Raw genomic sequence first — 27,897 nt, forward strand, 5'->3', positions numbered from 1 at the left:
AGAAGCCATGCTGGTAGTTTTATTTCACAGTTGTTTCTGAACCTGCAGCCCAGTATAAAGCAGTTTCCAAACTACTCCTTTGCCCTCTGCCATAAAGTAAAACAACACTTCCACTCACTTGTGTGAGTACTGGTTTTTAAAAAGTATCCCATTTCCAGTACCATATTGTATATATCGCCTGACTGCAAAACATTTTGAACATTCTTTGTGCAAATCTTTTTTTTTCAGTTTCTGTGAGGCTAAAGTTGTTCAAAGGCATTATATCATGCATTACGTTCCTTGTTCTTCGTCCGCAAATTTCACTGACTTCTTTTTTWAAAAAAAACAAGTCTCCAACTGCCTAACAAGATCAATAATTACACTGCAAAGGTCACTATTTACCAAGTGCCATCCTCCCACCATCTCGGAAAGACTGCTGCCATTTCCTCTCCCTGTCCACAGCTGTCCTTCACAACTTCTTCTGTCACACCTAACATTGGCTGTGTTACATTTACTGCAGGGTGCCTGTGATCATCCAGGGTGGATCCTAGCTGATGTGTGGATCCCATCTTGCTGAAAAACCTCTGTATACTCTGATTTCCTTCAGAAGAAAACATAGGCACATGGGCAGCAAGGGAACCTCATATGCACTCACAGCTTTCCTGGTTTGGACAATTAGGAGGTCAGGACTGTGGTGAAGGGTACCCACCTACAATACAAGTTAATTAAATACTGTCTCTTTATTTATTTATTTATTTATTTGTTAACTGCCACTGAAGTATAAAAATAAACTCTTGACTTTTCACATGTTGGAGACATACGTCTCTCTTATTTGAATGAGGAAACAGTTTCATTTTCAACTCAATCAAGATTCTTATAATACAGTCAGGATTCTGCACCTTACAACCTGTAAGCAGAAGTATCCCACCTCTTCCAGAAGTTTCAACAAGAGGAAGTGTGTTGCAAGCAGAGGAGTTCAGGAAAAGTCATTCTTAGTATTTTTAATAGTAAGATGATTTTGTCCTATTTTTCTGTGTTAGAGAACAGGATAAATGTCACTGTTACTGATCCTATCAAACAAGTTCTGAAGCTTCTTAAAACTCTTCCCTCAGTAATAAAAGCACTAGTTGGTCTCTAACAAAGTGACAGGTAGGTGTTTGTGCCAATACTTTACAACTGTAATAGAATATTTTACYGTAGTGGTAAATTCAAGATTATCAAAGCTGAAAAATAAATACCTGTTCTAACTTCTCTCTGCAAACATTTTCTGACCCCCTTGTGAACTGCCATTATATGACTGACAGGCTATAGGGAATTATAACTGCTCTGATACTTATTTCTCAAAAGAAATTGTACTGCAATCTCTAATTCAAAGGAAGTTTTTTAAGTGTTTTTTATTACTTTAATCTATTGTTTTTAGTCTTCCATCTTGGATTACACAGTCATGCTGTTGTCCAGGCAATTGAAATTGTCAGGGATTTCCCACTGCCTATTTTTTTTCTTTTTTATGGTGTACTCATCAGATTTTATTTGCTAGCATTTACATAGGACCAATTAAATCTAGTCAATGTTTCTGCTAATCAAAATGTTGGGAAGATAGTTTCAGAYTATTGTCCATTGTCCTCCCCCAACAAGATTTACGAACTATTCTGGACTTTYTCAATAGTTCTTTGCCAAGCTGACAAAAGCTTTTGAGAAACCAGAGCACAGCAATTGTATGAAATCTTCTGTAATTTCAACTGCAGCTTCTGGTTCAAGTTTGCAGCCTGAAAAGGCACTGTGAACGTTAGTTAKCATATAACATTTGAATGAATGTTCTTATATTGTTTTTGAATCTTTTCCTAAAGGTGCTCAGTGAAGTATGCCATTAAAAGTAACTGAATATTACTAATACTCACAACAATAACATTACATTATATAAGCAAAAGATTTTAAGTAATTTTACGAATACCATACACAAATATSTAGAGAGAACATTTGTTTGGCTTTATACTGCATAAAAACCCAAGATGATAAACCAGATGATGAAGCTGCCCTGCATGTAATTTATAGGTAGCCACTTCAATTATCAGTGGTTATGTCTGCCTCTCCTGTCAGGCTACCTCAAGGCAACCGAAGTTCTGCTAGCCTGGTCAGCCTTTGCCAGCCCTGTTTTGGCAATCAGCTGCAATCACATGGCACCCATCAGTCCCTTGGGAGATTTAAGGTCTGATCAGGGAGTTTCATTCCCCCACTGCTTTGGTATAAGGGATACAAYAAGCTCAACAGTTGCCTTGGGCTTCTCAGCATGCAGCTGGAACCAGCTGTAGCTCAAACTCACTCCTTAATTGCTTACTCTGACTTTTRCTTTGTAGTCCTGGGTGTTATACTTTACTTCTTTTCAGAATTCTTGGATCCTTCTTTCCCAGCCCTGGATTACGCTTCTGATCAGTTCCTCCTCCAATCCTGTCTCCCCTTCAGACAGCTGCTACTTTGCATTAATCACCTGTTGGTTTCCTGACCACTGGCTCAGTCATGCCTCTCCAATATTCTCGTCTTGCAGCAGCAAAAWAAATAAATAAATAAATAAATAAATAAAAGCACTACAACTAGTGTAGCTACTTCTGAGCACCATAGTGCTGAGTCAGTAAGTCCAGCTGGATGTAAATTAGTGCCTAGGGAGGCACCAGGCTATCATCACCTGTGCTCCATTCCTTATCCAACATCATTTTTCCCCATTTTTCAGAACATTCCACCCTACTTTTACCTTGAATGAAATGAACTGACTGTAACTGATATGCAAATCTCACCTTCTAAACCATCCTAATCACCAGTGAAGTTAGGCCACTTGTTGCTAAAATAGAATGTCTATATTTCAACTGGACATATGGAAAAAAAAGCTGTAYTTCAAGTCTTCATGTCTTTCCCTTAGACATTTAGTGCTCCCTCTACTTACTGATTTCATAGACCAACGCTCATGCATACTGTCTTCCAAGGCAAGCCTAAAACAAGGTAGAAATCTAGAGAACCTCTATTCTATTGCTAGGGCTAAGCCAACCTGCAAACAGCATCCTGTTGCCCACTTGAAAAAGATAACGAAAGTCAGTTCCAGTGACCAGGAAGTCAGATGTTTCTTTACCCTGGGGACAGTGAAGCAGTCAATCAGCTTGCCCAAACAGATTTTGCAGTCTCCAGCCATGAAGGTTTTCAAGCTCAACTGAATAAAGCCATGAGCAGCCTGCTCTGATCTCATGGCTGACTCTGCCTTGAGCAAGAGCTTTACAGAATCACAGAATGGTTGAGGTTGGAGATCATCTAGTCCATTCCCCCTGCTCAAGCAGGGCCATCCAGAGCATGTTAGACAGGGCTACATCCAGGCAGGTTTTGAATCTCCAGAGGAGACTCCACAACCTCTCTGGGAAACCTGTCCCAGTACTCTGTCACTCTAGGTTAGAGGTTGGATTAGAGACCTCTTGAGGTCCCCTACAACCTGAATTACTCTGGGATCCTATGGGTCAAGATGCTTCAGGAGCTAAAGAAAAAACTTCAAGGGCAGCAGTAATACAGAAGCTGCCACTAGATCATTGTCTGAAGAGAACTGAAAATCTAGAAGGAGGTAGTCTGGAGGCAAGTCAGGCAAAAAATCATCTGCTTCCATATGCTGGCATTCTTTTAAGAACTCTCTGAGTGCAAACTATGAAATAAATATAGCAGAATGTTAGAAAAGATTCTGAGATTACCTCAAGGAGAAGTTATAAGRCCTGCAAATATTTGGTAGAGTAGAAAGCACTAAAGCAGTTCCAAAGTATCTGCGCCCTTTAGTGAGCTTGAGAATTAACTTGCCAATAGATGTCTGCTTACAAAAAAATCTGTTCTTGTAATTAGTTTCAAAACACCGAGCAGTCTCTTGTTCTGATGTTCTTTTTTTATGGAGTATGACTTTTGGAAGAGTAAGATAACCTCTAATTTCAGCTGCACTGATATCTGTTCTTATCTAGAAAAGAAATCAAGATGTTATTGATGTTCATTCACAAAGATAACTTCATCCAGTCTAGAGAACTAAGTGTTCTCATTTAAACTTAGGTCAGGACTACATTTTGTGAATTYTGAAAGGAGAGGACACTGCAAATTTTCTCATGGGTGTATCATCAAGCTACCACACTATTTCAAAGACTGGAATGGGCATTACTCAAATTCTCATCACTCATACAAAAAGTGCAATGCGTAAAAGACAGTTGATTAATACAATTGAAAAGCAATTTGAAAAGATAAATAAAGCAATTTATAAGCATCACCTGAAAAAAATACTMAAAAGTAATCCAAGATGTGTTATGCACTGGAGTGAAATCTGAAGTTTATAAAGGACAAGCAGGATACTTCATAATATCTCAACAAAAGCTGCYTTACAATCATAGTTCGTAGAGAGAGCTTCTAGGCCAAAGTGTTAAGTTATTGACACTGGGCTCCAGGATAAGACTATTCATAGTAACAAGAGGTTTAAACTAGCTATGGCACTACCAGCCTGCATTCTTTGGTACCATGTCTGATGTATACTACAGATAGTATAGCTACTATAYTAGATAGCTACTTTAAAAAATAACACCTAATTTGTATTATCAGCCAAGGAACGTAACTGAGATTTTWAAGAAGAATTTTCATAGTCTGAATATTAAAGTAAGATGATCTTGTATATGGTTCAAGGTGATTCTGATAGATGAAATGAGGCAAAAAAATAGATCCAAATATAGYATATAGCTAGGATGACATAGCTATAATTGACAATATAAATTGGAATAAATAGAAAATCCCATATGTGCCTTGTGGATGGACATTGTGTCCATTGTGTCCACAGGATACAACAGTAATTGAACTTTACCTTTATACAAGATCTGATGATTCCAGTATGCCTTAGTAAGCATCAGACGAATCASAGATTGCTCTCATACAGCTAGAATATCCCCAAGTATTTTTGACCAAAAGCAAAGATTTTAAAGAAACATAAGACTATATAATATGAAGGTAAATAAATATGAGCTTCAGGAAAAAAAAAAGCCCTTTAATGATAATTAAAAGGCAGATGGAAGTMTGCCCTACAATTAGTCCTCTTTTTGATGTGAGGTGAAAGGAAAGACAAAAGGAAAGCAGGCAAATAGAAAACAAAACAAAACTCTTTCTATGATATATTTGAAACAATTGCTATCCGAAATCCCATTCATATTGCTTACCATCTCCTGGTCTGTTAACTGCTATTTTAAAAAAGGGCAGAGAGTCAGTCATCAGATTTCACTTTAGGGAAACAGGTCCACAGACTACTTTGTGACAGTGCAAAATGGAWTCTTGATACAAAACATCTTTTCTATTTTCGCAGCCTTTTGTTAACTGCTACACATTAGCTTGCTGACTGTCTTATACAGAAGGAATAAAATCTATTTAAAATGGAGATTAGCAGTCATTTTGTATTCCAGAGCAGTGTCCAAGTCTAAAGAAGATGCATCATCATGGACACAGTGTTCACTGTCAAAAACCTGAGCTGTTCAAGCCAGCGTGACTGCAAAAAAGCAGGTGTCCAGGACTTCACAGTGCAATTCCATTTAATAGTCTCTCCAGTGCTTTATCTCCTGGTGAACTCCGGCGCATCTGCTAGGACTCACAGAATCAAAGCRCGCTTTCTGTACTATTTGTTTCTGTTCCTCAAGTGCTTCACAAGCCACTTCTGTCACCATTGCACTCAAGCACTCTTGCACTTTATAAGGTCCTGCTACCCTCAAAGCAGTTTATTTTATTGTTTTAAAGAAGGTAGGACTTTTGGTTTGTTTAAGAAACCCTCTTTTAGGCATGATTTTTCTAGGCTTCTTCCAGATCTTACTGTACAGACTCAGTTGCTCAAGTCAACACTATGCATTTTGAAGAGCCAGATTTTTTTCTGGATTTCTGTAATTTTATGTTAGCCTTTGTGTCTCTCATAAAAAAAAAAAAAAAAGATCAAACAAAAAAGATGGAAAGGCAACCACCATAATTTTCTTATTAGAGAATTTCTGTCTCACCACACTTTATTTCACCCCAAAAGACTCCTAAGCATTTTAACAAATCTACTAGTTTGAGAATAGAAGCATAAAACTCCTTCCCCTTAGTCCTACTCTCTTTATGTAACATTTAAATATGATTTTCACCRAATTTGTCCTGGGACATGGCACCTTCAAAGGAATTCATGCCGAAGAGAACAGCTGGATTGCCACACGGGCCATCTGGTGAGTGCCTGCTCCTGCAAGCAGAAGTGCCTAAGGACCATAGTAACACAATTGCTCAAGAACGGGCTATAAATATATCTTTTCATGACTCCACTTAGAAAGTCGTAAAATGCATATATTTCAAAGAGAATAGCCTCCAAAAACAAGTATGATTGAGGGAAGGTCCCATAATCTTTCTTTCTTAATTTTTTGCTTTCACAGATTCTCTAGATACATCCTGAAAAAATCCTGTACAAAAATAAAAGTATGAGCTCAGCTGATGGCCTACATATTTTCTGCTGATTCATGCCTAACTAAAGGGGAAACAAATCTGCAAGATGTGGATATCACCGTCTCCTTATTCCTCCACAGGCAAGTTAAGCTGCTTAGAAAACCTTATTTATTTCCCCAAACTGGATTTGCTCATCACCTTTACCCCTGTTACACGGGTAATGAGGGGAAAAAAGGCTGCAGGGAGATCATAAAATGCAGCCTGTGCCTCAGGAATGAAAGCATGGAACTCTTTTTCTCTTTGTCCAYCGCACTTCAGTTCTTAAAGAGGGAGAAATTAGAGAATATGTATTGTTTATGCCTTTCATATCACTTTGTAAATATTATAAATATTTACTTGCTTTACTTGCTCTCAAGTACAATTTGAATTCACTTCTACAATAAATATGCAGTATGTAATTAACCACAATGACATTAACCACAGACTTGGCCCAGTCTTAAGGTAAAAGATACATGATATAGATTTTTCTATAACAATAAAAGCTGAACTATATGACAAAATCATGTACATTTGGTTGTATATTATAGAGTCAGGGTGAACTGACTCTATAAAAAACAATTTCCAAACTTCTTTTCAGCTGTAATACAGAGGATATTGGATGAAAAAGCATATATTCTCCAGGATACAGATATAGGACAAGAAGTTCTTTTGAAAGAAAAAAAGAGTTTCTTCTTATGCAGACTGTAATTTAACTTCATTTGATAATTTTATCTTAAATTCATTTTTTACTGCACCTTGGAGCCTTACTATTAGAAAAGTTTGCTACAATAATTAATCATTTTATTATTTGTCTTAAAAAACCAAACATTATCTGGGTACATTGCTGACTTTGTTTAGATGCAGGACTTCAATCTTTAGAAAATCTTTCTTTCTTTCATCCTATTTCTTGTTATTATTCACCAATTCCAGCCTGCTCTCAGTGAAATCRGTGATAAAATGATGATTTCCATCTGTACCAGGATAATACTTTCTGATGTATTATTAAAGAAAGTATTGTGTTGCCTAACACTAAATCAATATTAACTCTCATAAGCAAAGACTGCTTCTAAATGACAGTCAGAGACAATATAGGTTACAAGGGGCACATAGATAATTTCATGTTTTAATAACATTCTCACCAAAACTCTTCCTAAAGGCATGAACACTTTATCGAAAGAAAGATTTCCCTACACTGAGACTCCAAGGTCCTGATCCGACTTCTATTTCTTTCTTTGTGCAGAATCAGCTCTTGCAGAATAACGACAGTGTGTATTACACAACCTAAATCTTCACACATGCTAGATGCAAACTGGAAGCTCGAAGTCACATTTATAGTCACTAAAATTAACTTTACAAGATGATGTATTTAAGATACTTCAAAAATCCACAGTGAAAAAACCACTACATACAACTCATTATTACAGTCAAAATGTCTTTAGTGAAGAGTTACAAATGATGAAACTAAACTTTGARCGAATCCTAAATCCGCGGTGGGCTCCAGCTGCACTGCCAGGTCGGCTCGCTGGAGGCAGCTACAGGAGCAACTCTGCAACCTGCTGCACTACACGAAATTGGGGCAAGCCCGGAGGGGCATGCAGAGAGCGGCCGGCCAGCTCTCCTGCCATCCAGCCTCTGCGTACACAGAGAGACGCGTGTCTGAGGGTGGTGGCTGAACCACCCGCTACTGAGCGAGCGCGCCGGGTCTCCTGGGGCTACGCACCCACCATTCCCACCTGCGTGCAACGCTCTCCTTGACGTTCCAAAGTTGAGAGCCTAGGAAACTGCTCTGGCAAACGCACTCTGGCTTAGCTAGAACCACTGCTCTACCCTTGCCAGCTTTCAAACGTAAAGGTGCCCCTTTTGCACCTGTTCAGCGTGGCACAGAATTAGGAGCTACAAACTGCAGGCTGGGGCACAACACATAATCATGCATTACTCTTGTCATTCCTGGGGGTTCCCCCACTATTGYGGGAATTCAGTTAAATTCCTACATTCTCTATTTCTGAATGTCACAYTTTGGCATCTAGATATTAAGCACGTCTTTCCCAGTTAAATTGGCTTCTTGCATTCCTTAGATTTTTCATTCTGTAACTCTTTTTCTGTGATTTTCTGTTAATGAAATCCTTATTTTTCCAATCAGTAACTAATGGATATTCAGAGCCAAATTAGGCTGATGACTGTATTTTTTACATTCAGGACTCATTTTTTCTCTTTGAGATTCATCAAATCAGGTACTTCAATAATATTTAATAACACTTTTAAGCTCAGCTTTCTAGATATATGATTAACAACACAGACTTACACACAAACTAAGCAAATGGCTGACATACACAAAGCATGTGCAGACACATCAAGATATCCGGTATCAGTCTACTTTTACATGTTTCTATTTCAGCCATTATCATGACATCTTAGTGAAATATCTGTGYCAACCAGACTATAACATTCAAGCATACTCTAATTCTGTATCAKGGACATGCCTACTCAAGACTCAAAAATGTATCAGAAGAGCATCAAAACTGAAATAAATTAAAAGAGAGCTTGAATTAACTGAGGAATAAAAAGGAAAGCTTAACATCACTATGCAAAAGAAATCTCTGAGTTTGGATATCATTAACTAAAGAAGAAAATTAAAATCACTGAGGAAAATAATAGAAATCATATCAGTCCACATCTGTATTCAAGGTCACTAAATTTCATTCCACCCATGAGCAAAACAYAGGAGCGATGAAGAGATGTCTTCCACATTGTCAGGCATTTAGAGTCCAAATCTAGAATTTTGAAAATATTTTACTTCTTCTGGATATCTTTTTGATTCTTACATTTCAAAATGTAAACTTAAATTTATAGGAAGTAAAACTGGAATATCAGTGTTTTACTCTATAAACTTTTCGTAATAAAAATAWACTAAAAAACTTGATTAAAAGTAAAAATGCTATCAGCACTATGGACCAGAAAGATTCTCTCTGTCATTTAGCAGTAAAATTCCCTATGTAATGCAAATCAGAATSATTGTTTAAGTGACCTGAGTGCTCACGGACTTCTGAGGGTGACAGGAAGTGTCCTTCCAAAGCAGAGGGCTGGTTTAGCTGATCTAGCCTCCAGTCCAACAACACAATTACTGACCTGTCCATACGAAGGCACAAGAGCCATGTAACAGGCAGCTACTAAATAGGTTCCTCACGAGGAAAAGATCTTTGCTTGCCTAATTTTGCTGTTCGGTTTACATCCTGGGGCAAAGGACTTACTGTAATAGGGAAAGGGAGGGGAAGGAGAAGGAACTCAATAAAACTATGCATACCTATTTACATTTATTAATCTATCAAATCGCATTTGCTAGGCCCTTAATTTTACTGCTTTCTTGCAGAAATTAATTGCATAGAATTTAACATGCATGCATGTTAATTATTGCTCTCAATTATTCTTCAGCATAGCTACACTCTAATTTAGTCCTTCTAAGTCTTATCTTTATATATAACACTTTAAACATTTAAACCAGTCTGTTAAGATCGAATGATGTTAAACGGGCTTCTAAAATTGCAAAATATTGCAGGCTTCTGCAATATTTTGATGGAATTTGGGTATCTAACTTAGCTTCCTCTTTTTAATTCAATTTTGAGTATCTCTAATTGCATCCTTAACAACAGAAGTTGTTAGAAACAATTTTGGGATCAAAGAGGCATACTCATAGCTGTTAYGAATTGTCGAAGTATTACTGGGCAGATCATGATCTTTCCTCAGACTCCCAAGGTCTAAGTCTGCATTTGCACAGAATATTGCCAATTCAAGAATAACATAAATAAACAACACATAAATTACTTTTAGACAGTAATACTATCAAAGCAGCTCAGTATCTTATTTGCATAGGTGTTCATTCAATTCTCTGGATTTCCAGAAGAAAAGTACCAAACTATTTATTGACTATATTCTCAGCTTTTATCCCATCTTTTACCACTTGTACCCCAACTTTGTTGCTTGTTGCTATAATATACTGCATTGCAATTACCATTATATAATATTCTTATATATTGTAAAATACACACTATATTATAATATACTGTATTATGAGTATGTAACCGGATTTCTCTGCACCATTTTATAGGTCACTATTTTCTCCTTATAAAACAAATAAAATGAGCCTAATGATATCTTGAGCTTTAAACGCTTATTCACCAGTTGCCAGTCCATATTTTAGCTTTGGCCCTAGAGAAAATSGTCATTTGTCACTCTTCTCACTCTTTCTCCTACGTAAATCTTCCAGCTTCATTTAGTTTGACCTTCAGTGCTTTTAGTTACTAAGACCATTTTGCAATAGCTAAGGTTAACGGAATTATCTCTTTTGATCCTACATTGATGTTACACTGATTGCAAACACTTCCTGGGTTCATCTTCATCATATACATACAGTATTTTCTCGCCATTCTGTTTTCTAAACTCTTGCTTCTTGTGAGCAACAAGGCCTTCCCAGCCTTACCAGTCAAGCCACAGAGCATGTTCTAGCCACGAGGGCAAGAACAGAGGAACAGCAGGATTCCTCCGGCTCTTCTGCCTTCCCTCGAGGGCAAGGATTCCTGAAACTGCGGGAGTGCTCAGGAGGAACGGCTAAGGGAAGGAGTAACCCATCAAACATAACACCATCGATCTGGTCACCAAGAGAGCTAACGGCAGCAGCACTGAGTGAGGAGAGGCAGAGAGGTTTTAAGAAATAGTCTAGGAACCAAATGAGACTGAGCTGCACCCAGCACACTGCTCTCCGTTTCTCTGGGCTCTCATGGCGGCTCTTCTCTTTTCATCTTGCTCAAGTACTTAACATTGATGCCACTGGGAACTCACGTTTTCCTGCATGTTAGCTTCTACTAGCACTGACTTTACTTTTACAGACTTTAGTATCTGTTCCAGTATAATTCTACTAGCACTCGATATTCAGAAATAAATAGTTGTTGCAATATCAGAAATATTTCTAACTAATCTTTATACCTATGCTATTTTTTCTCTCATGTCTCCTTGGTCTAAATATGTTTATATTGAATCTAAATATATTACTTGCTATCCTTATGTCTGTTCTGAAAGGATACTAAAAAACTGTATTTACGGAAAAAACTCTTTTATAATATATGATCTGCCGAATTCATATATATAGAATATTACAGAATAAAACATTTAGTTCCCAAAAATGAGGAGGCAAATATATGAATGATAACAATACAATCTGTAATTATGTCAGCCATGAGAAAAAATTATAAAGAAAAGGCAATTTTGTATTTCAATAGCTTCTGAGAGTACAGATATTAGGAAGAAAATTTTCCCCACAAGTTTCTTAATGCATAACTATGTACCAGAGAAGTGTATATCTTCCTCTGAAGTCACTAATACTGACTTCCAGAGGCAGAATAAAAGAAGACAGATGTAATTCTGGATGGTTATTTTAATATTTTCCTACTTTTGCTGTTATAGCTTTTGCTTTCTCAGAAGGAAGGATTTTTTTTTTCAATTCAAAGCAATTACGAGTGAAATGCATTTGTTGTTGCCTTCCATTTAAATAAAAAAATAGACTGGAAATGTAAGAGACAATTCCAGGCACTAACTTTCCTTGAACATCATTTAGCGTTTAACGACATTGTTCTCAGGCATCATACAGCTGACCTCCTGCTTGTGCCAGCTGACAGAGTTAGAAAATCAAGATCACTGTTATGTACACAGAACATCAGATTTCAGTCAGCATTTGACATATGTATTCCAGTTCATGACTCCAGAAGAAATTACACAGAAACCAGGTAGACCAATTACTCATTTTCTTTCTCTAGATACTATTAGCACTTAATTAAGGGGAAGTGAAGCAGTGGTAGTAAAAAAGTGAAGACAGAGCTCTTACATGGCTTCTCAGAGCTATGGTTCTCATATGCTTGAAAACCACAGAATTTAAAGAATGCTTATTCAAATTATTACATGCACCTGCTACTGAATATTCAGTGCCTGGTTCCAAGAGTTCAGTGATAGAACAGTAATTCCTTTTTCAAATACAGAAACTACACCTTCACAGAAGAGTAAATTAACTGTTAATTTCTGGAGATGGTTTGTTTTAGCATGCAATAACTAAATCATCATTTTAATTAAATGATTTGATTTATAAATTTCCTCTTTTATACATTCCAAAAATATGGAAGGTAAAATTTAAAATAAAAAGGATAAAAAATGTATAGTGAGGCCCAACAATACAGTGTAGGTGAACTGGGAAAAATAAGTGTAGGAAATATTTCCTTGGATAATTCTATTCTACTCAGTTCCCTTACATGAGGGAATAAGGGACCAGTTATTCTCGTTACTTCAAAAGCAGTCCTAATCTCAGAGTCAAAAATTGAGGGCACAGGAAAATTAGCTGAATAATTCTGCTTATACATACAGTACATAAAGTTTGTATTTGTATGATATATACAATCATAACACTTATAAGAAGGTTTGCTCACAGTATTAAGCCTAGCTCTGTATTAAAAAAAAAACACCTTTCAAAGTGAACTGATGCACTAAGCATAGATACATGTGAAAATAATTTTGTCATATACATCAACATAAAACAAATACGTATGTATGTCAGTATCCCAAGACCCTTCTACACCTTAATAAAAATTCCTATGTCTTCTATAGTAAAAATTATGCAGAGAAAATGCCCTGAAAATCACGCAGCACACGTAGAGAGTTAAAACATTTAAAACTATTTTCACAGTGGTTTTTTTTCCCCCAGTTATTTGATTAATAGCCCTTTCCACTTTGTCATGCAGGCTTCTCAGAAGATCTCTAACACTGATATATACATTTTTCAGAAGAAATTGCATCACTAGAATTCAGTGTATTAAATTAATCTACATTCTCTAAAAAGCTAATAATACTTAATAAATGTGAGGATTTCTTTGCCTTCAAATATTAAATAGCTCAGTTGACAATAACTTTGCCAGTTCTTAGAATAAAGGAACTATATCCTGGAAACTTTTCTTCCTCAGACAGCTTTTATAGGTCAGAAGTCTTCGTTTCCCACTTACAACCTGACCTCAATTAATGAAGTCTTTTAGAGGACACTAAATTATTTTTATATAATAGGAGTTTAAATTGAGAATATCTGGACTGTTTTAATTAACACACTGTATATGACATGACCCCATTCCAGATAGCAGGAAATGTTGGATAATGTATTTGGGGCTGTACTACCGCAAAACCATTCCGATTTTTGGCAGATTGCCACAGCTGGGGTGGAAGTTTGTGTTGATGCAGAAAAAATCTTTCCAAGAGCTAAACTGCCACTGTTAAACTAAGTAACATCATGTTTTCCAATTTTCAATAGATCGAGATAGCTCTGTGTTTCATTATACAAAACCCAGGAGGTTTCAGTGGCTCTCACTGCATTTATCATTTAATAATTTTTTCCTTCTCTTTGGTCTTTTAATCTTGGCCTTATTATTCATTCCAATCACCACTTCTGTTTTATCCTTTAATTTGTATTTCCTAAATGATAATAATCAAGAACACTCTTTATTATGGGTTTTGTTGTACTTTTCCAATTATTTAATTATAGATACATAGGAAGATCCCACTGGAAAAAAAGAACTTTTCACTCATCTATTGCTTTCTAAATGGATATTGATATTTTCATTTAGCATATTTTGCTGCTTTTCAAAACAAAACTCCCTTGCCTTAGAATGATAATCTTGCTCCAGTCTGGAATCTGATCCTGCTACCTGTTTGTACTTGCTCATTTTCATTTGGCGATTCCTCTCTTCTACATCCATAGCACCTGTTAAATAAAAAGAAAAAGAAAGAAAGAAAATAAATGCACAAGCAGTCTTAAATTCCAAGTTTAAAGTTATGCTCATGGAATTTGTAACAGAAAAAGTTGAAATCTCATTTGCTTAAATTACTGTGCATTTAATTTTAATTATGTAATTTCTGAATTACAATTTTTTTTGAAAAATAAATTTAAAAGTCACAAAAAGAGAACAGTAGATGAGTTAGTATTTCAACAGCATCTGAATAAGAGTTGCATTATCTACAAAGTTCAAATGAACCTGACTTTGCAGGAACCTTTGCATTCTTTATTTTTTTAAATAAATGACTCAATTGTTGAATATCTTTGTAATAGTAAAATCCTATTTCATGAAAATGTTCTGTTCTATCCATTTACATTCCTTTCTTTAACAAAGAATGCAAAGGCAACCTGTTTATTTTGGATGGAAATCCTCGTTCAGTTTTTTTTATAGTAGACTACTAGCATTTTGTATCAAATTACTAATCAGGTAAGGGCCACAGGCTGGTATAACTTCCAGTTACCACTACTTAACATGCATAAAATAATTTTTAAAATGTGTAAAGGAATGTTAAAGAGCCACCCAGTGGCATCACTGTATTACATTCCAGAGACACACAGCTTCAAGAACAATTTCAGTATTCAATCCTTGGACTAAATACATGGGTTAGTCTCAGTTAGAGGTGGGTGCTTACAATGCTACTCAGGCATCAGTTGTTTTCAGCCAACTGGTACTGTAACACCATTATTTACTTTCTAAAATAATGAGGAAGAAAGTGCCAAAGCCAAGATGAAAGTGTGAGAAACAGAAATAGAAAAATGAGAGAAAGATAACAAAATGAGAGGAAGATAAGAGCACAGAATTAAAAAGTCTTGCAAACAAAACATAGTTATCTATTATAAGCACAAGAGGCATGATTCTCTTCCACTTAATGTGATAAAAATCAGGATTCACTGAATGCTAAAAAGCATTATTTTTGACTGACATTTATCTTACATACTCCACATTTTTAACAAGGTTGTCCAGAATTAAATTTTCAGAGTAACAGCAGTCATAAATGCAAGCTTCTTTATATTCATACTGGACAATCTGGACTTTTATGTATGGAATGGGGATGGGAATATTAGTCTCCAGTAAATCTGATTTTACTCCAAATCTAAGTGGGAACATAACAGTAAAATGGGGCTTTGTACAGGGCCTCTGTAGAGCCTCTGAGCTTTGTATTTTCCTTCTTGGCAACTGTAGTGATAGCACCACACTGTGCAAGGCAGGCCTGCCAGCCAAACCATGCAACACCCGGGAAGGAGGGGGTGAGGAGAAGAGGGAATGGGGTGAGGCCAAGCTGCAATGCTCTCTATCACCCCCCCTGCCTTCTGATCTTCCTATTCAAACTCTCCATCTTTGCTCCATACAAACAACAGGAATGAAAAGTTAATGGAAACCTTTCATAGAGATGTAAATTAGTAATAAACGAAAACAATAAAATATGTTTTTATAGGGAGAGACACAATGAAGAAGACAACAGCAGAGGAAAGCTCCTAAAATACAATGTATCTAGTGTTTCCTATCAAAATTTCCCCTTAAAAGTAGTCTTTGCCAATTGTCACTAAGCCTAAGAGACTTTTCAATGATCTAGTTTCAAAAATTTATAATAATATTTATAAATTTTATTTTCTCTGATCAACACAGAAACTTTAAATGGGAAAGTGATATTTCCACTTTTCAGTGACAGAAATAATGCATCTGTGTTACTGATGAGGTAACATAACTTCCGCTTAAAGAAAGAAATCACCTTTTGAAGAAATCAGAGCATTCTACAAATCCCCTTGATGCTCTTTATTATCTTTTGAAATGGGTTGTTTTCACCAAAAGGGAAGAGATGGTAAGTATCATTTTAGAAATTCTGAAAATTTTTCTTATGAAGTTTCTCTTATGAAATCATCACACATGCTCTCTGTCCACAGCCATTCTGCCATAAGAACTCAAATAAACGACAAGAAGTGTTGAAATAACACCTCCTGATCATGCACGAGAAATTTCACAATTAATTGTGAAAACAGTCATTCCTATTTATGATCATTTGGCAAAGTGGAAGTTAGCGCTTTTCCACCTACCCAGTTCCATGTGTTCTGCAAAACCAAGCACTCCTAAATACGCAGCTGAAAAGGGAGTATAACACATAAGCCCCTATAGTGAGTCCTCCACAGTAAAACAGGCCTAGTCCTGACTCTGTGACCAGTCTGAATTACACCTGAATAGACAGGAATATCAGCCTAACCCCACATTAAAGACTTTTGTTTCAATTAATTATTCAGGCTTATTTCAGTTAATAGATTTGTGATTTGTATACTCTGGAATACAAATACTCTGTATTCTGGAATACTTTCTGCTTACTGCAGAAAAGTCCACCCAGGCCTACATAGCTTATGGATTCTGTGACAGCTCTTAATCTCAGTTTTCCAATTCTCTTCTCCAATCTTAAAGCCCTCATCAGTAAAATTGGTGAAAATTCTGTAATTTCTAATTATGGTGGTGAAAAATTTCTAACAGCAGCTGGAAATGCAAAAGGGCTCATGCCCATTTTGCTATATTTTCTGATTAGAACAGGAAGGAAACGTAACATGGCTAAGTCTCTGAAAAGCCAAAATAAAAAGGCAAAACTAGTGTCTCATTTTCATCTCAGGAGAAAAACAATGTAGACAGCAAAATCTAAAATGAATTTACTCAATTCCCATAAAAGCTTATTAAAAGAAAATCTAACTTGCTATGTTCTTGTGAAACTGTCATTAACAAACAAATTAATTCAATTATATGCAAAAAGCAGGAATCCTAGGGGCAGTGGAAAGTTCGTAATGCAGAAAATCAGCTTTGGTTCTGCTGTGCATGGGGCTGACGTGCAGAAAGACTGCGCAGGGTTACTGACTGCCGCAGGCTCATCTCAGCTGCAACCAAAGCCAGACGCAGCCAGACTCTGGATGGGAGTAGGACAGGTTGAGAGAGTGTCACAGCCGCTTCCCTCTCATGTGATACGGAGCCATGTACTACTGCACCAAGTGGTGTGAACACAGGGCTATAACCATCTCCTGTTGCACGGGCAAATCTACACTTAGCTGATACCTACATGGGTGGATTTAAGCAGGAGCAGAAAGTACTTTCAGAGGTTTCAGTAACTGTTGGGTGCATCAGAAAGCTTCATCTCCTAACATGATTTCAGCAATCAAGTCAAGATTTGACATCAGTCCTACACTAAGGACTCTACTACAATCAGGAGGTATATATGGAGTATGTGTAGATACAGCAAAATGAACTCTAATCTATTAGGTAATGTGGTAAAAATGCAGTTAGCACAAGCTTTTACACTGGTAGTACAAGGCTGACTGAGCCCTTGGGTCGTTATTCAGGTTGTTAGCTGGAGCCCAACATGACCTATTTTGAGGGCTAAAGAGAYCTGAACTATAAATATAGTTCTAATATACTTTCATGTATTGCCATCATATTTCAAACTGCATGCAAATTAATTTTGGCCAGGCAAGAGTGAGTGAGCTCACTTCTACATTTTTTCTGTCTTGAACTTCTTTCCAGAATTTGACTTGTAGGTAACAGCAGTGGCTCCAACAGAAAAAGCAAAGGAGTCACTCAAACTTCAAGCATAGGAATAGAAAAAAATCAAGAGAAACTGATAGAAGAACAAAGCCTGATGTTGCTAACTGAATATAACTGCAGAAAAGGATGGGATCATTGAAGCTGTATCTCAAGTCTTGCTCATTTTGAATGCTTCTCTACTGTAAAAACAAAACACGACCAGAAGGTTAGCTCTATGAGGTTTTCTTCAGCACAAGGAAATTCCTGGCTGATGAAGAGCCAGCTGCTGACTGAATACTACCCATTTGCAGCATTTTCAATAAAGATCATGCTGGGGGAAAGCAGCATGACTACAGTGCAGGCAGAGTGCAGAAATGCTGGAATAGGGCTCTGGCACACAGTGCACAGCAGCCCTCTGCCCTAGGATCAGCAAGGGCTCACAGTTAGCACTACAAGCACTGCCTCAGCCTCAAATGTAACCCATTATTTTCATATTTTTTCTTGACATAAGATTCAGTTGCTTTAGCACTAAAGCTTTCATCATGACTGAAAACTAAATGTTTGTTTTCTGCTAACAATTTTATGGAGTTGTAACTAGCAATGTAGTTAAAATCTAATTTATCCTGACCTCAGCTGTTCACAGAGTCACATTTTCTTAAGGAGATAAGCAATCATTCAACTAGGCCTGGAGTGAAAGCCTGTTACTGACTGTTATGGTCAAACATTGGTTATTCTCTTGGGCAAGATCTGCTGCAGTTGATGGCGCATGATCCACATCTCGAGGCAAAAGGGAAAATGAAATGGCCTTATCAACCAGTTTAGCCCCGGGAAAACCTCCTTAATAATAATAATAATAATAATAAAGACAACTAGCTGAGAGCTATGTTCTTCCATTCTTCCATTCATTGTCTTCTGCAATGGGAATTACTAAACTGTTATAGTCGCTATATATGCAGGGGATGCTGATATGTTTGAGGAAGGGGATTTGGGTCATGCTGATATGTTTGAGGAAGGGGATTTGGGTCATTTGGGGTTTTGTAAAGTACGGTACAGTGAGGCTTCTGAGGTACAGAGAGTAAAAAGGGAAATCAAAAATCTAGCGTATGGCAGTAGAGTGTTCTTCCTCTTAATATTAGGATGGTTACTTTTGAAGGGACATGGACTAGAGAGAGAAAAGATTTGGGAGGAGAGCAGCTCAGGCATAGTGTGGAAACCTTGTGATGAGGAGACTACAGAAACACTGGGATTCTGGAGGTTGGAAACTTGTAATAGATAGGACGATAGGCAGATGAGGCGTGCATGTGTGCACACTCTGTGCCTGGGGTCAGGAGGACAGCATGGAAGTCTAGGGCACAGGAGAGCCTTCTTCAGCTGTCTCTCATCTGTTTCCTTCCATTTATCCCCCTAATTTGACTTCCTTATATAAGCAAATGAAATACACTTGCGAAGGCTCAAAATACGTTTCTTAGCTTCTGTTATCTACAGAAATCATCAGAATACATCAATATTGCAGTCCAGTTCTATGATACACATTCTGCTTAAACATACTATGTCAAAAAACTTAAGGGAAATAATATGAAGATATTTCGAACAAGACACCCTACCTGCATCCCCATTCTCTGGATCTGCTTTCTTTTCTTCTATAAACAAATGAAAGCAATAGGTAAAACAAAAAAGGGGAAGAGAGAAAATGCAGAAATAATAATAAAAGTAACAAAAACATGCATCAAAAAGGAAAAATGAATAAAATCCACCCAGTTAATTTAAACTCATGTCCTCAGTCACACAACCAAGTATGGTGCTCTACTTCCAGAGGCATATTCCTTGCATGCTACTGTATACATTTTTGCACTCTAATGACTTACTGGAGGGAACTCAGGGGTATTTTGTGCACTTCCAGTATCATTAACACTCTCCATAAAAAAGACAGCAAGGCAGGTTACAGTTAGTTTACAGTTCCCTTGAATAGAATGATACACAAATAAAACATATAGCTTATGCTATGTGTTTTCTGCAGCATATATACAATATGCAGTCAAGTGGTTCAAGCATAAAAATTTAATTCCTCAGAATAGTTTTTAGTAATATTTTAAGTCTTCCTTTGGGATAATTAATTCTAATAGCTTCTACAGGTTAAAAAGTTTAATAATGTTATTATTGTAGCTTTTCTTAGAGCTATAAAATGATGAAGAATGAAAGACACTAACAGCAACACACAGAACCCAGTTTGTACACATAAATTCATCTAACTGATGCCAACAAATATTCTGAATACATATCAAAGGTTAGCTATGGCTCAAGGCATTCTTCTGTCACAAAGAAACACTGGTTTCCTATCAACTTGTTTGGCAGCACATACACACTGCACTCTGAAATCCGAGCTTGGTAATTAATGTAAAACAATTTTAAGTCAAATGAAATTTACTTTAACTAGAAATACATGAACTTTTAAGTAGTCTGTTTCTTTCTCTTACCATAAGCCAGAATCTTAATTTCAATTAAAACAATCCCATGCATATGGAACAACCCCTCCATCACAAATCAAAACTGCATATACTACTACAATTAAATATCTTTTACCAAATTATTGGTTACTGAGGGTTGCCCACAAAATTGCTATGTAGCTTATAGTGCACAGACTATTACCACTGAAGAAGAAAACAGAGATGTTACATTTTAAAGAAGTACCAGTTTATAGGAGAGTACGAAAGTAGAGAACTAAGTCATACCTAGAGAGAAAACCTACTAGGGCAAGGCAGAGGTGTAACGTAGAAAAATACAGTCCTGCAGAGAGCATAAATAATGCACCACCTTCTGATGGGATCTGGCATTCACGTACCATTCTGTGCAGGAGCAAGGTGGGTTAGCACCTTGACTGGTATCTCCCAGTGGAAATGGGGAAGGGACATGGCAAATCACAAGCCTACAACCATGCTCACACCTTCGGAAATCAGCGGGTATCAGATGGGTTGTCTTGCAGCCCATTCCCCCTCCTTTGCTCTTCCATTTCGTACACAGTGCATAAGTATTGCCCTTTGCCTCCTATCCTACCATCCTACCTACCATTCTGGTCCTTGCATAGTCTGGCCTATATTGGCCCTATCTGGGCTATGGATAAGTGGGCTATGAAGAAGGCAGAAAAGCAGAGGTAGCTGTTTTTGCTTTTAAATCTTTTAAAGGGTCTTAAAATTGCAGTACCCAATGTAAGAGGTATGAATACAACACTGGCTTCTCCGTCTCATTACCTTCTAAAGCAAAAACTATTTTATAGCAATACCACTGATTCAGTACAATGCAACATGTATGAAAGTGAAGTAACAAGCATTAAAAAATCTTTAAGTCTGAGTAGAGATAGGATGATATAATATCTGAATTATTTCATATATATGGTGAAATCTTTACTGTACCTGAAATAGCATCATAATACTGAAATTAATATTATATAGGATAATTTATATTTTTTATTCCTTCTCTGAGATGCTTTATAAGGCCACTTCTCCATCTTTTTGGGCCACAGGACTTCTCAACCATGAATCTTTAAATGAAGATATTGTCAAAAAAACCCAGAAACTTGAAACAAATCTAAGTTTCATTTGTTCTTGTTCATCCTTTAAAAGGTATAAAATAAATCTTTCCATATTATTAACTCACAGAAAAGAATACCACAGTCTTTGCAAGCAGAAAATTCTGCTGGATTCTTGAATTGTAGAAGTGTAAGTGAAGTGCTGTGACATTTACTACAAATATCCAGAGCAAGCAAATTCTTTTGATTTTTAAAGGAAAAGTTGGCAACAGTGGAGCCTTCAAAAGGAGATTGTGGTTGTATTGTAAAGAACTATCTGCAGAAGTGCTAGAAAGAGTAGAAAGTTTGAATTGAGAAAGATATAATTTGGATGGGAAGCAGCAAAACTGAGCAGTATCAATTATCTTGAGAAATTCATTGAGCAAAGAAAACAAAGCCGACTTCTCATCAGCAAAAATCTTCACAGCAATTATGGGCCTCATCATCCTCTCTTAAAAGAAAACAGTGTAGATTCAGAATGTTGAAACTAAAAGACAGGTTTTGGTTCCCTCAGTTGGTAGGTAATCAAATCAAAAAAAGAATAGGCTTAATGTCTAGGAAAAACTGAACACCAATAAATCACTACAAGATCATGAAAATATCTCAAACCGAATAATATAAGGTGCACATTATCGTTGCTATCAGAATGATCACTTACATTTCATAAAATAGTAGATGCTTCTCTACTTAAGCGTTTTATTAAAAATTGAGCCTGACATTTCAAAGTGGTAGGAATTAACAAACATCATGTAATTAAAAGAATCAAACATACACTTAAGACTTCTACTTTTACAATTGTAGTCAAATTTCTTACTAACATTGCTTCTTCCTATACCTGATTGAAAAGCTTTTTCCTGAAATGCTCTTTATGAGAATAAAAGAATGCAATTTTATACCAAAGCAAAACCCTACAACAGCATTTTTTATGAAAGTAGACAAAGGAAACAATCAAAATTAACATCAAATATCAAAACTTCTCAATTAAATGTCCTGCAATCAAAGGGTTACATTTCCTTCCACTTCCAGAGCTATTCAGTTCCAATTCTACTTCTGCATTTTGTTCCCTTTGGAGAAAATCTATCACCTCCTCCTATTTCCAAAAAGTATTTTATAGTATGCCTCGCGCTCTGATTCAGGCAGGGTATATGCTATTGCTTTCCTTCATTTACACAATAATGGAAAAACTCCATGAGCAGATAAATCTGCAGTAGTCCAGGAACAGGTCTTTTCACCTCCACTTCAGGCATTAGGTCAGTAAAGCTAGAATTTCTTAAATTGTTAGTCACACACTGCAAAACCGATTCAAATGCTCCAAGAAGCAAAGTCTCTAGCTGAGATGATTAGCCCAGGTGCCTACAGAAGCCACTAATGCCATTCCTCACACACTCTTCTTGACTTAACTGTCTACACTCCCGTATGTTCCACATGTTAGTTTAATAAAACTGTCGAGATCTTACATTTTGAAAGACCTGCAGGTTATGAAATTAGCCCCATTTTTTTTCCCATTCTGGCTGTCCACAGTGTGAAAAATATAACTGCCTAACTGCTACAGATCTAAAGAAACATCAGGTGATGCCTGATCCAAATGGCTGCTGAACTTCACTCCAGGGCTTTATGGACAAGGTGTGGCAAATACAAAAGAGCCATTGCTGCAACAGCCGAGGCCTTCCCAAGAAGTGCATGATCCACATCACAGTCTGGATGAAAAGAATATGACTGACAGCTAAGTAAATGTGGAAAAAGAAATAAAAAATTATGCATAAGAATTGAAGCATTTTTAAGTGTTTTTGTTTTACAGTTTTAATGAGATTGAAGTGTCAATTACTGTCCTTAAAAGGGAATGCTAGATTGAAGATTATTTCAGTAAGCCACACTGCTAGTGGGGGAGCATGCCTTTACATTCCTGTTTTCTATTTGAGAATTGCTTGACCTTTTTTTYCTTCATCTTGGCTTCAGACTGATATATTAAACAAAGACTGAAAGCCAGGGGACATTTCTCGCCAATTACAGATATTTTGATCACAATGCTTAAAACCATGTTAGCAATATTTCTTCAGATTATTTGAAGAATACATAGYGCTGCTTAGCAAAAGAGCTGAGTAAGATGGTGTGGTGAGCCGGACAAGAAAGCTAACGAATCCCTAGAATCATCGCTTCATAAACAGACAGGGTGAGCTCAGGTCCTCACCACTGGGGAAAGATCAGTTCAGCTGGCAAAGGACAAAGCTCTTTTGAAGCAAGCCTGAGAGTTTTCTCTATTCAACATGTTAATTAAAAAAATAACTAGGGATATAACCTTGTTTTTTATGGTGTGCTTCTCCATGGAGCCTTCTCCAAAGTTGTTTTTACAGGATACTCCATGATGTTTCTCCTACCAGTTACCTCATACAAAGGTATACACATATTTTGATGGCTTTGAAGACTACTGAGATCCCACAAGGAAAAAGGGGTTAACAAAGCAGTAAGACTAGTGTTGGCTAAAACATCCCATTTCAGTTCCCCCAAGAACTCTGAGCCATCCTCCATATCCAAATGGCACGCAACTGGATTTTAAAAATGTAACAGAAAAACATCAGGGGAGTCAGTGGGCTGATGTGTTCAATTCTCATAAAAATACATTCAGATCAGCTATGTTATAAATATAGCTGTCTGTTGTCRTTATGAAAGCTTGAGCAGAATCTTACTGTTATGCTCTCCAACGCCCTGTTTATCAAGCATGTAAGCTCCTCAGATTTCCCATCACTGAATAACCTCCACAGCACAACCACAGAATATTTCACATTCTGATATAGCCACTCCAAAATACAGGCAGAAACACTTGATGATAACTATGCCTCCATTTCCAGAAAAGCAAATATTTATTAACAGAGATCTTTCAGCCGTCCTAAGAATGCAAGAAATCTTCATCAGCATCTCAATAACCAGAAATATGACGAAAGATGTAAGCAAAGAACACAAAAACAACAGTAGAGTATGCGCTTTCAYGCAAGACTAGGGAGAATTACAAGTTCAGCTAGTAAACCTTTGCTGGTAAAAATACGCATGCTCTGGTACTGCATTCTGTCTCTCGTAAAATTATGCTCTCATTTTTAAGCTATGCAATGATATTGCAGCTGTTTCTCCTTTGGCAGGCTGAAGATCAGCCCTTATTTACCTAGTAAGGTTCAGACGGTTATTTGAGTTTTTTTTGTTTTAATTCTAATTCCAATTCTAATCAAAATGAAAAATAAGGGCAAAGAGTCTCCCAGACATCCAATATAATACATCTATTAGTATGCTAAGTACCTTTAAACTGAATTTCAGWGCTTAACTATTCCTGTGGCCTTTGCTGGCCAAATACAGGCTTAGTCTCTTTAAATGTCTCAGTCACAATCTRCAGCATGAGATTTTAAACATGACTGTTAAGCTAAATATCACAGAAAGCTACAGAGATGCACAAGTCAATTAACGACATTTGTGCTCAAAGGCTACAAATTCTATCCAGGAATTCCTTTTTAACATGAAAAAGATGAAAACAAAACAAAGCCTTGTCTTTAAAGCCATCCTTGTCTTTAAAGAAAAGTGTGTCATTGATTGGTTACTATAATATTGAGCTAAAAATATGGGGATGATATGCCCTTTTTATCAAGGGCAAGTAAATTCACTCTTGGGAAACCTCTCATGGTACAACTTCAAAGAGCTGTGTGCCTTCTTCTCTTACTTCCACTCCCAAATTCTCTCAATCATAAGAATTTTTTTGCACTTGATTCTTCTACTGTTTGGYCCTCCACTGCCCACTGCTGCCAATTCTTCCAATTTGGTCACGAATCTTTTCATAAGATTTTTAGTTTTCATAGGCTTACCTCCATCAACTATATTATTATTATTATATTATTAAGAAATATCAYACTCCACAAAAAAGTTCTAACAGAAAAAAAAATGTATTTCAAAGTCCTTGCCTTGTCTGAGTTTTATTCTCTAAGAAACTTARGAAAAACTCTCATAAAAAAAGTATYTTGCATCCCAGAAAGAACTGGAATCTCTATTTCCCTGCTTTTCATTCCCCTTCAGAAACTGAGCTGTCCAGCTACTCCATCTTCTAAGCTCAATCCACCTACTCAAAAAAGCAGCAATGACTAGGCAATGTTGCTACATCCCTTCTCATCCAAGAATACAGCAGAATTAATTCACTAGCATTATTTATGCTATCTGTACATTGACTGCACTTAAATTGTCACAAATCAGCCTTTCCATAGAGATTCAGTGACCAGTTTTGGTCTATAGTTACCTGATCTATGATCTTGTGTGTCAGCTCACATCTAGATCAAGATTAATTTTACAAGTCTGAAAAATGTCTTCKGTATCTCATATGCTTGAAGACCGCAATAAGCATTAGTTGCAATTTGTTGGCACAATGGTAACTGGTTAGTCTGAACAATATTACTGGTGAAAAGAAATTTCTCCGCTTCGTGATTGTGGTTCTTTGGCAGGTGAGGTTCTACTTCACTTGCCCACACTGAATGAACAGGCATATGAGTGAACAGGCATATTTCTTCCTAACAATCCTTAACTCCTATGAAACATTTTAAATCATTTCAAAAATACAATTTTGGAAAGAAAYTGTGAAACCTCTGCATTGCTAAGCTCCTTATTTGCCCAAGAAAAGAGGGTTAAATCATAATTAAATCATTATCAATGTGTTGTGCTGCCAGATAACAAAATCTGTATCAAAATAATTCTGATTGCTAGTTTTCTGAATTTATCTTTGTGTTTGAGATATGTAGCATAAACTTTGTATGCACTCCTATAGGGTTTTTCTATTAAAAATATCCTAGATGTCCCTCAAGGAACAAAATTTTGTTATTTTTGCTATAAAAGATGATAATGTCCAGAGAGAAGAATTGGTAGTATTTTTATTTTATAATAATATTTTCATATTGAGATATCTAACATCACAATCTTTCTTGGTCTTTTAACACCTAAAATCTATTGCTAATCCTTTATGTACATGTTTGGTAGCATGGCAATTACTGTGAAAAGCATTTCCCATGGAAACCTGTAAAGAGATAATCTTAGTTCCCAGTTTCTTTCTGAAGAATGGAATGTGTTCTTTTGAAATGCCATCCTTGCTTTTAGCTATGCTTGCAGTTGGTCAGAGTGCCTCCAAGTGGAACGTGTGAAATATGAAGACATCAAGGTAAAAGTACCATTTGCAGGGGTCCATAAAGATAATCTCTGACTCTAGGGGATTATGACAAGAGCAGTAACAAAGATACCGAGTTCTGAAAGAGCCAGCCCTAGCAGAGGAAATACAAAAACATTTGACCAAATACTACCTAAGTTTAATGGCCTAAAGAACAACATAGACTACTTCAGCTTTTAGAAGCTAAATGGCATCCAAATTCCTTCTTTAATTTGTTGGGACAGTCACAGAGGTACAGAGAATAAACCACAGCTTTGAAATAAGAATGGTAAAGCTTTTAAATATATACGGGGGATTTCTTTGTTGTTCTGACATACATGATTGAACAAGCAGGGCAAGCATGAACAACTACTGTATTTTCAGTGCTAAGAATGCCTTGTTCTGTGCCAGTAGAAGAAATGAAAGTGTCTAGGTCCTTGGACAAAACTCAGTAATTAAATGACAAATCAGTAAAATGGCAGACTGAAAACTGAAATATGAAAATTAAAAAAAGAGTGAAACACAATAAAAAAAAGATAAGCCATGAACAACATGATAAATCAGATCTCCTTTAATGTTTTGGCTTCTCTGTTATTTGTCATCACACCCTTATGTTTTACAGTTTTTAGCATGAGAGGATAGTTTCTGATCACTAACATTTCTACCTCTAATCTCAGTCTTTTATTCAATGCAGCTAAGATTGAGATTCCTGTGCATGAAATGGCATTAATGAAATTATTCAGTTATCAAATTATATCCTCCCTAAGGTGAAAAATAGATTGTTATATCTGTTTTCATAATTTCTATTGTAGTTGTCAGATGTGATGATAAAACAGATTATAGACTGTTTGCACGTGCTAGTTGGAAGCTTAGAGGCTAATACACAGATAATGGAGATGGGAAATAAGCACTGAGATGAGAGAAGCCTAATCRGTTTAAAGTCTTAAGATAAGATATAATGCATGTATCATCAGTTAGCTTTTAACACTTACTTTTTGTAGAATGCATAGCTTACAGATAATAAAAATTGCATAAACATTCTATCTACAATTAAATCCTCATGATTCATTTAAATATAGTGAGGGGGAAAGAGAGTGAAAAGTATGTGAGGTGAGCTATGATAAAATCTATAGGAAAGGTAAAATGAAAAAATAACACAGAGAAAAGCAGTAGAAGAGACAGACCTGAGTTTCTTCTCCTTGGTGATTCCGCTTCTTCTGGGATCACACCGTGTAATGGACAGACATAGACAAAGGAGATGGGCGTGAGAGGATGTATTCAGAAGGCTACAACTGACACTGAGGGAAAGGGCCCAAAATTGTCTTAGAGAGAAGTCTGCAGTG

The 27,897-nt window shown here is 36.6% G+C and overlaps 1 protein-coding gene across 1 annotated transcript in view; it reads right to left on the bottom strand.

Annotated features, from left to right (window-relative positions):
* The window catches only part of LOC146589410 (regulating synaptic membrane exocytosis protein 2-like), a 96,338-nt gene that overhangs the window by 38,145 nt on the left and 30,296 nt on the right, over positions 1-27,897 (bottom strand). The window contains exon 4 of the mRNA XM_085316247.1: positions 14,139-14,239. Within this exon, the coding sequence (XP_085172373.1) occupies positions 14,139-14,239 (101 nt within the window). The remainder of the gene's footprint in view (positions 1-14,138; positions 14,240-27,897) is intronic.

The sequence above is a fragment of the Rhea americana genome, unplaced genomic scaffold (genome assembly GCF_003343005.1).
Source record: "Rhea americana isolate MKP2758 unplaced genomic scaffold, rheAme1 scaffold_46, whole genome shotgun sequence".
NCBI lineage: Eukaryota > Metazoa > Chordata > Aves > Rheiformes > Rheidae > Rhea > Rhea americana.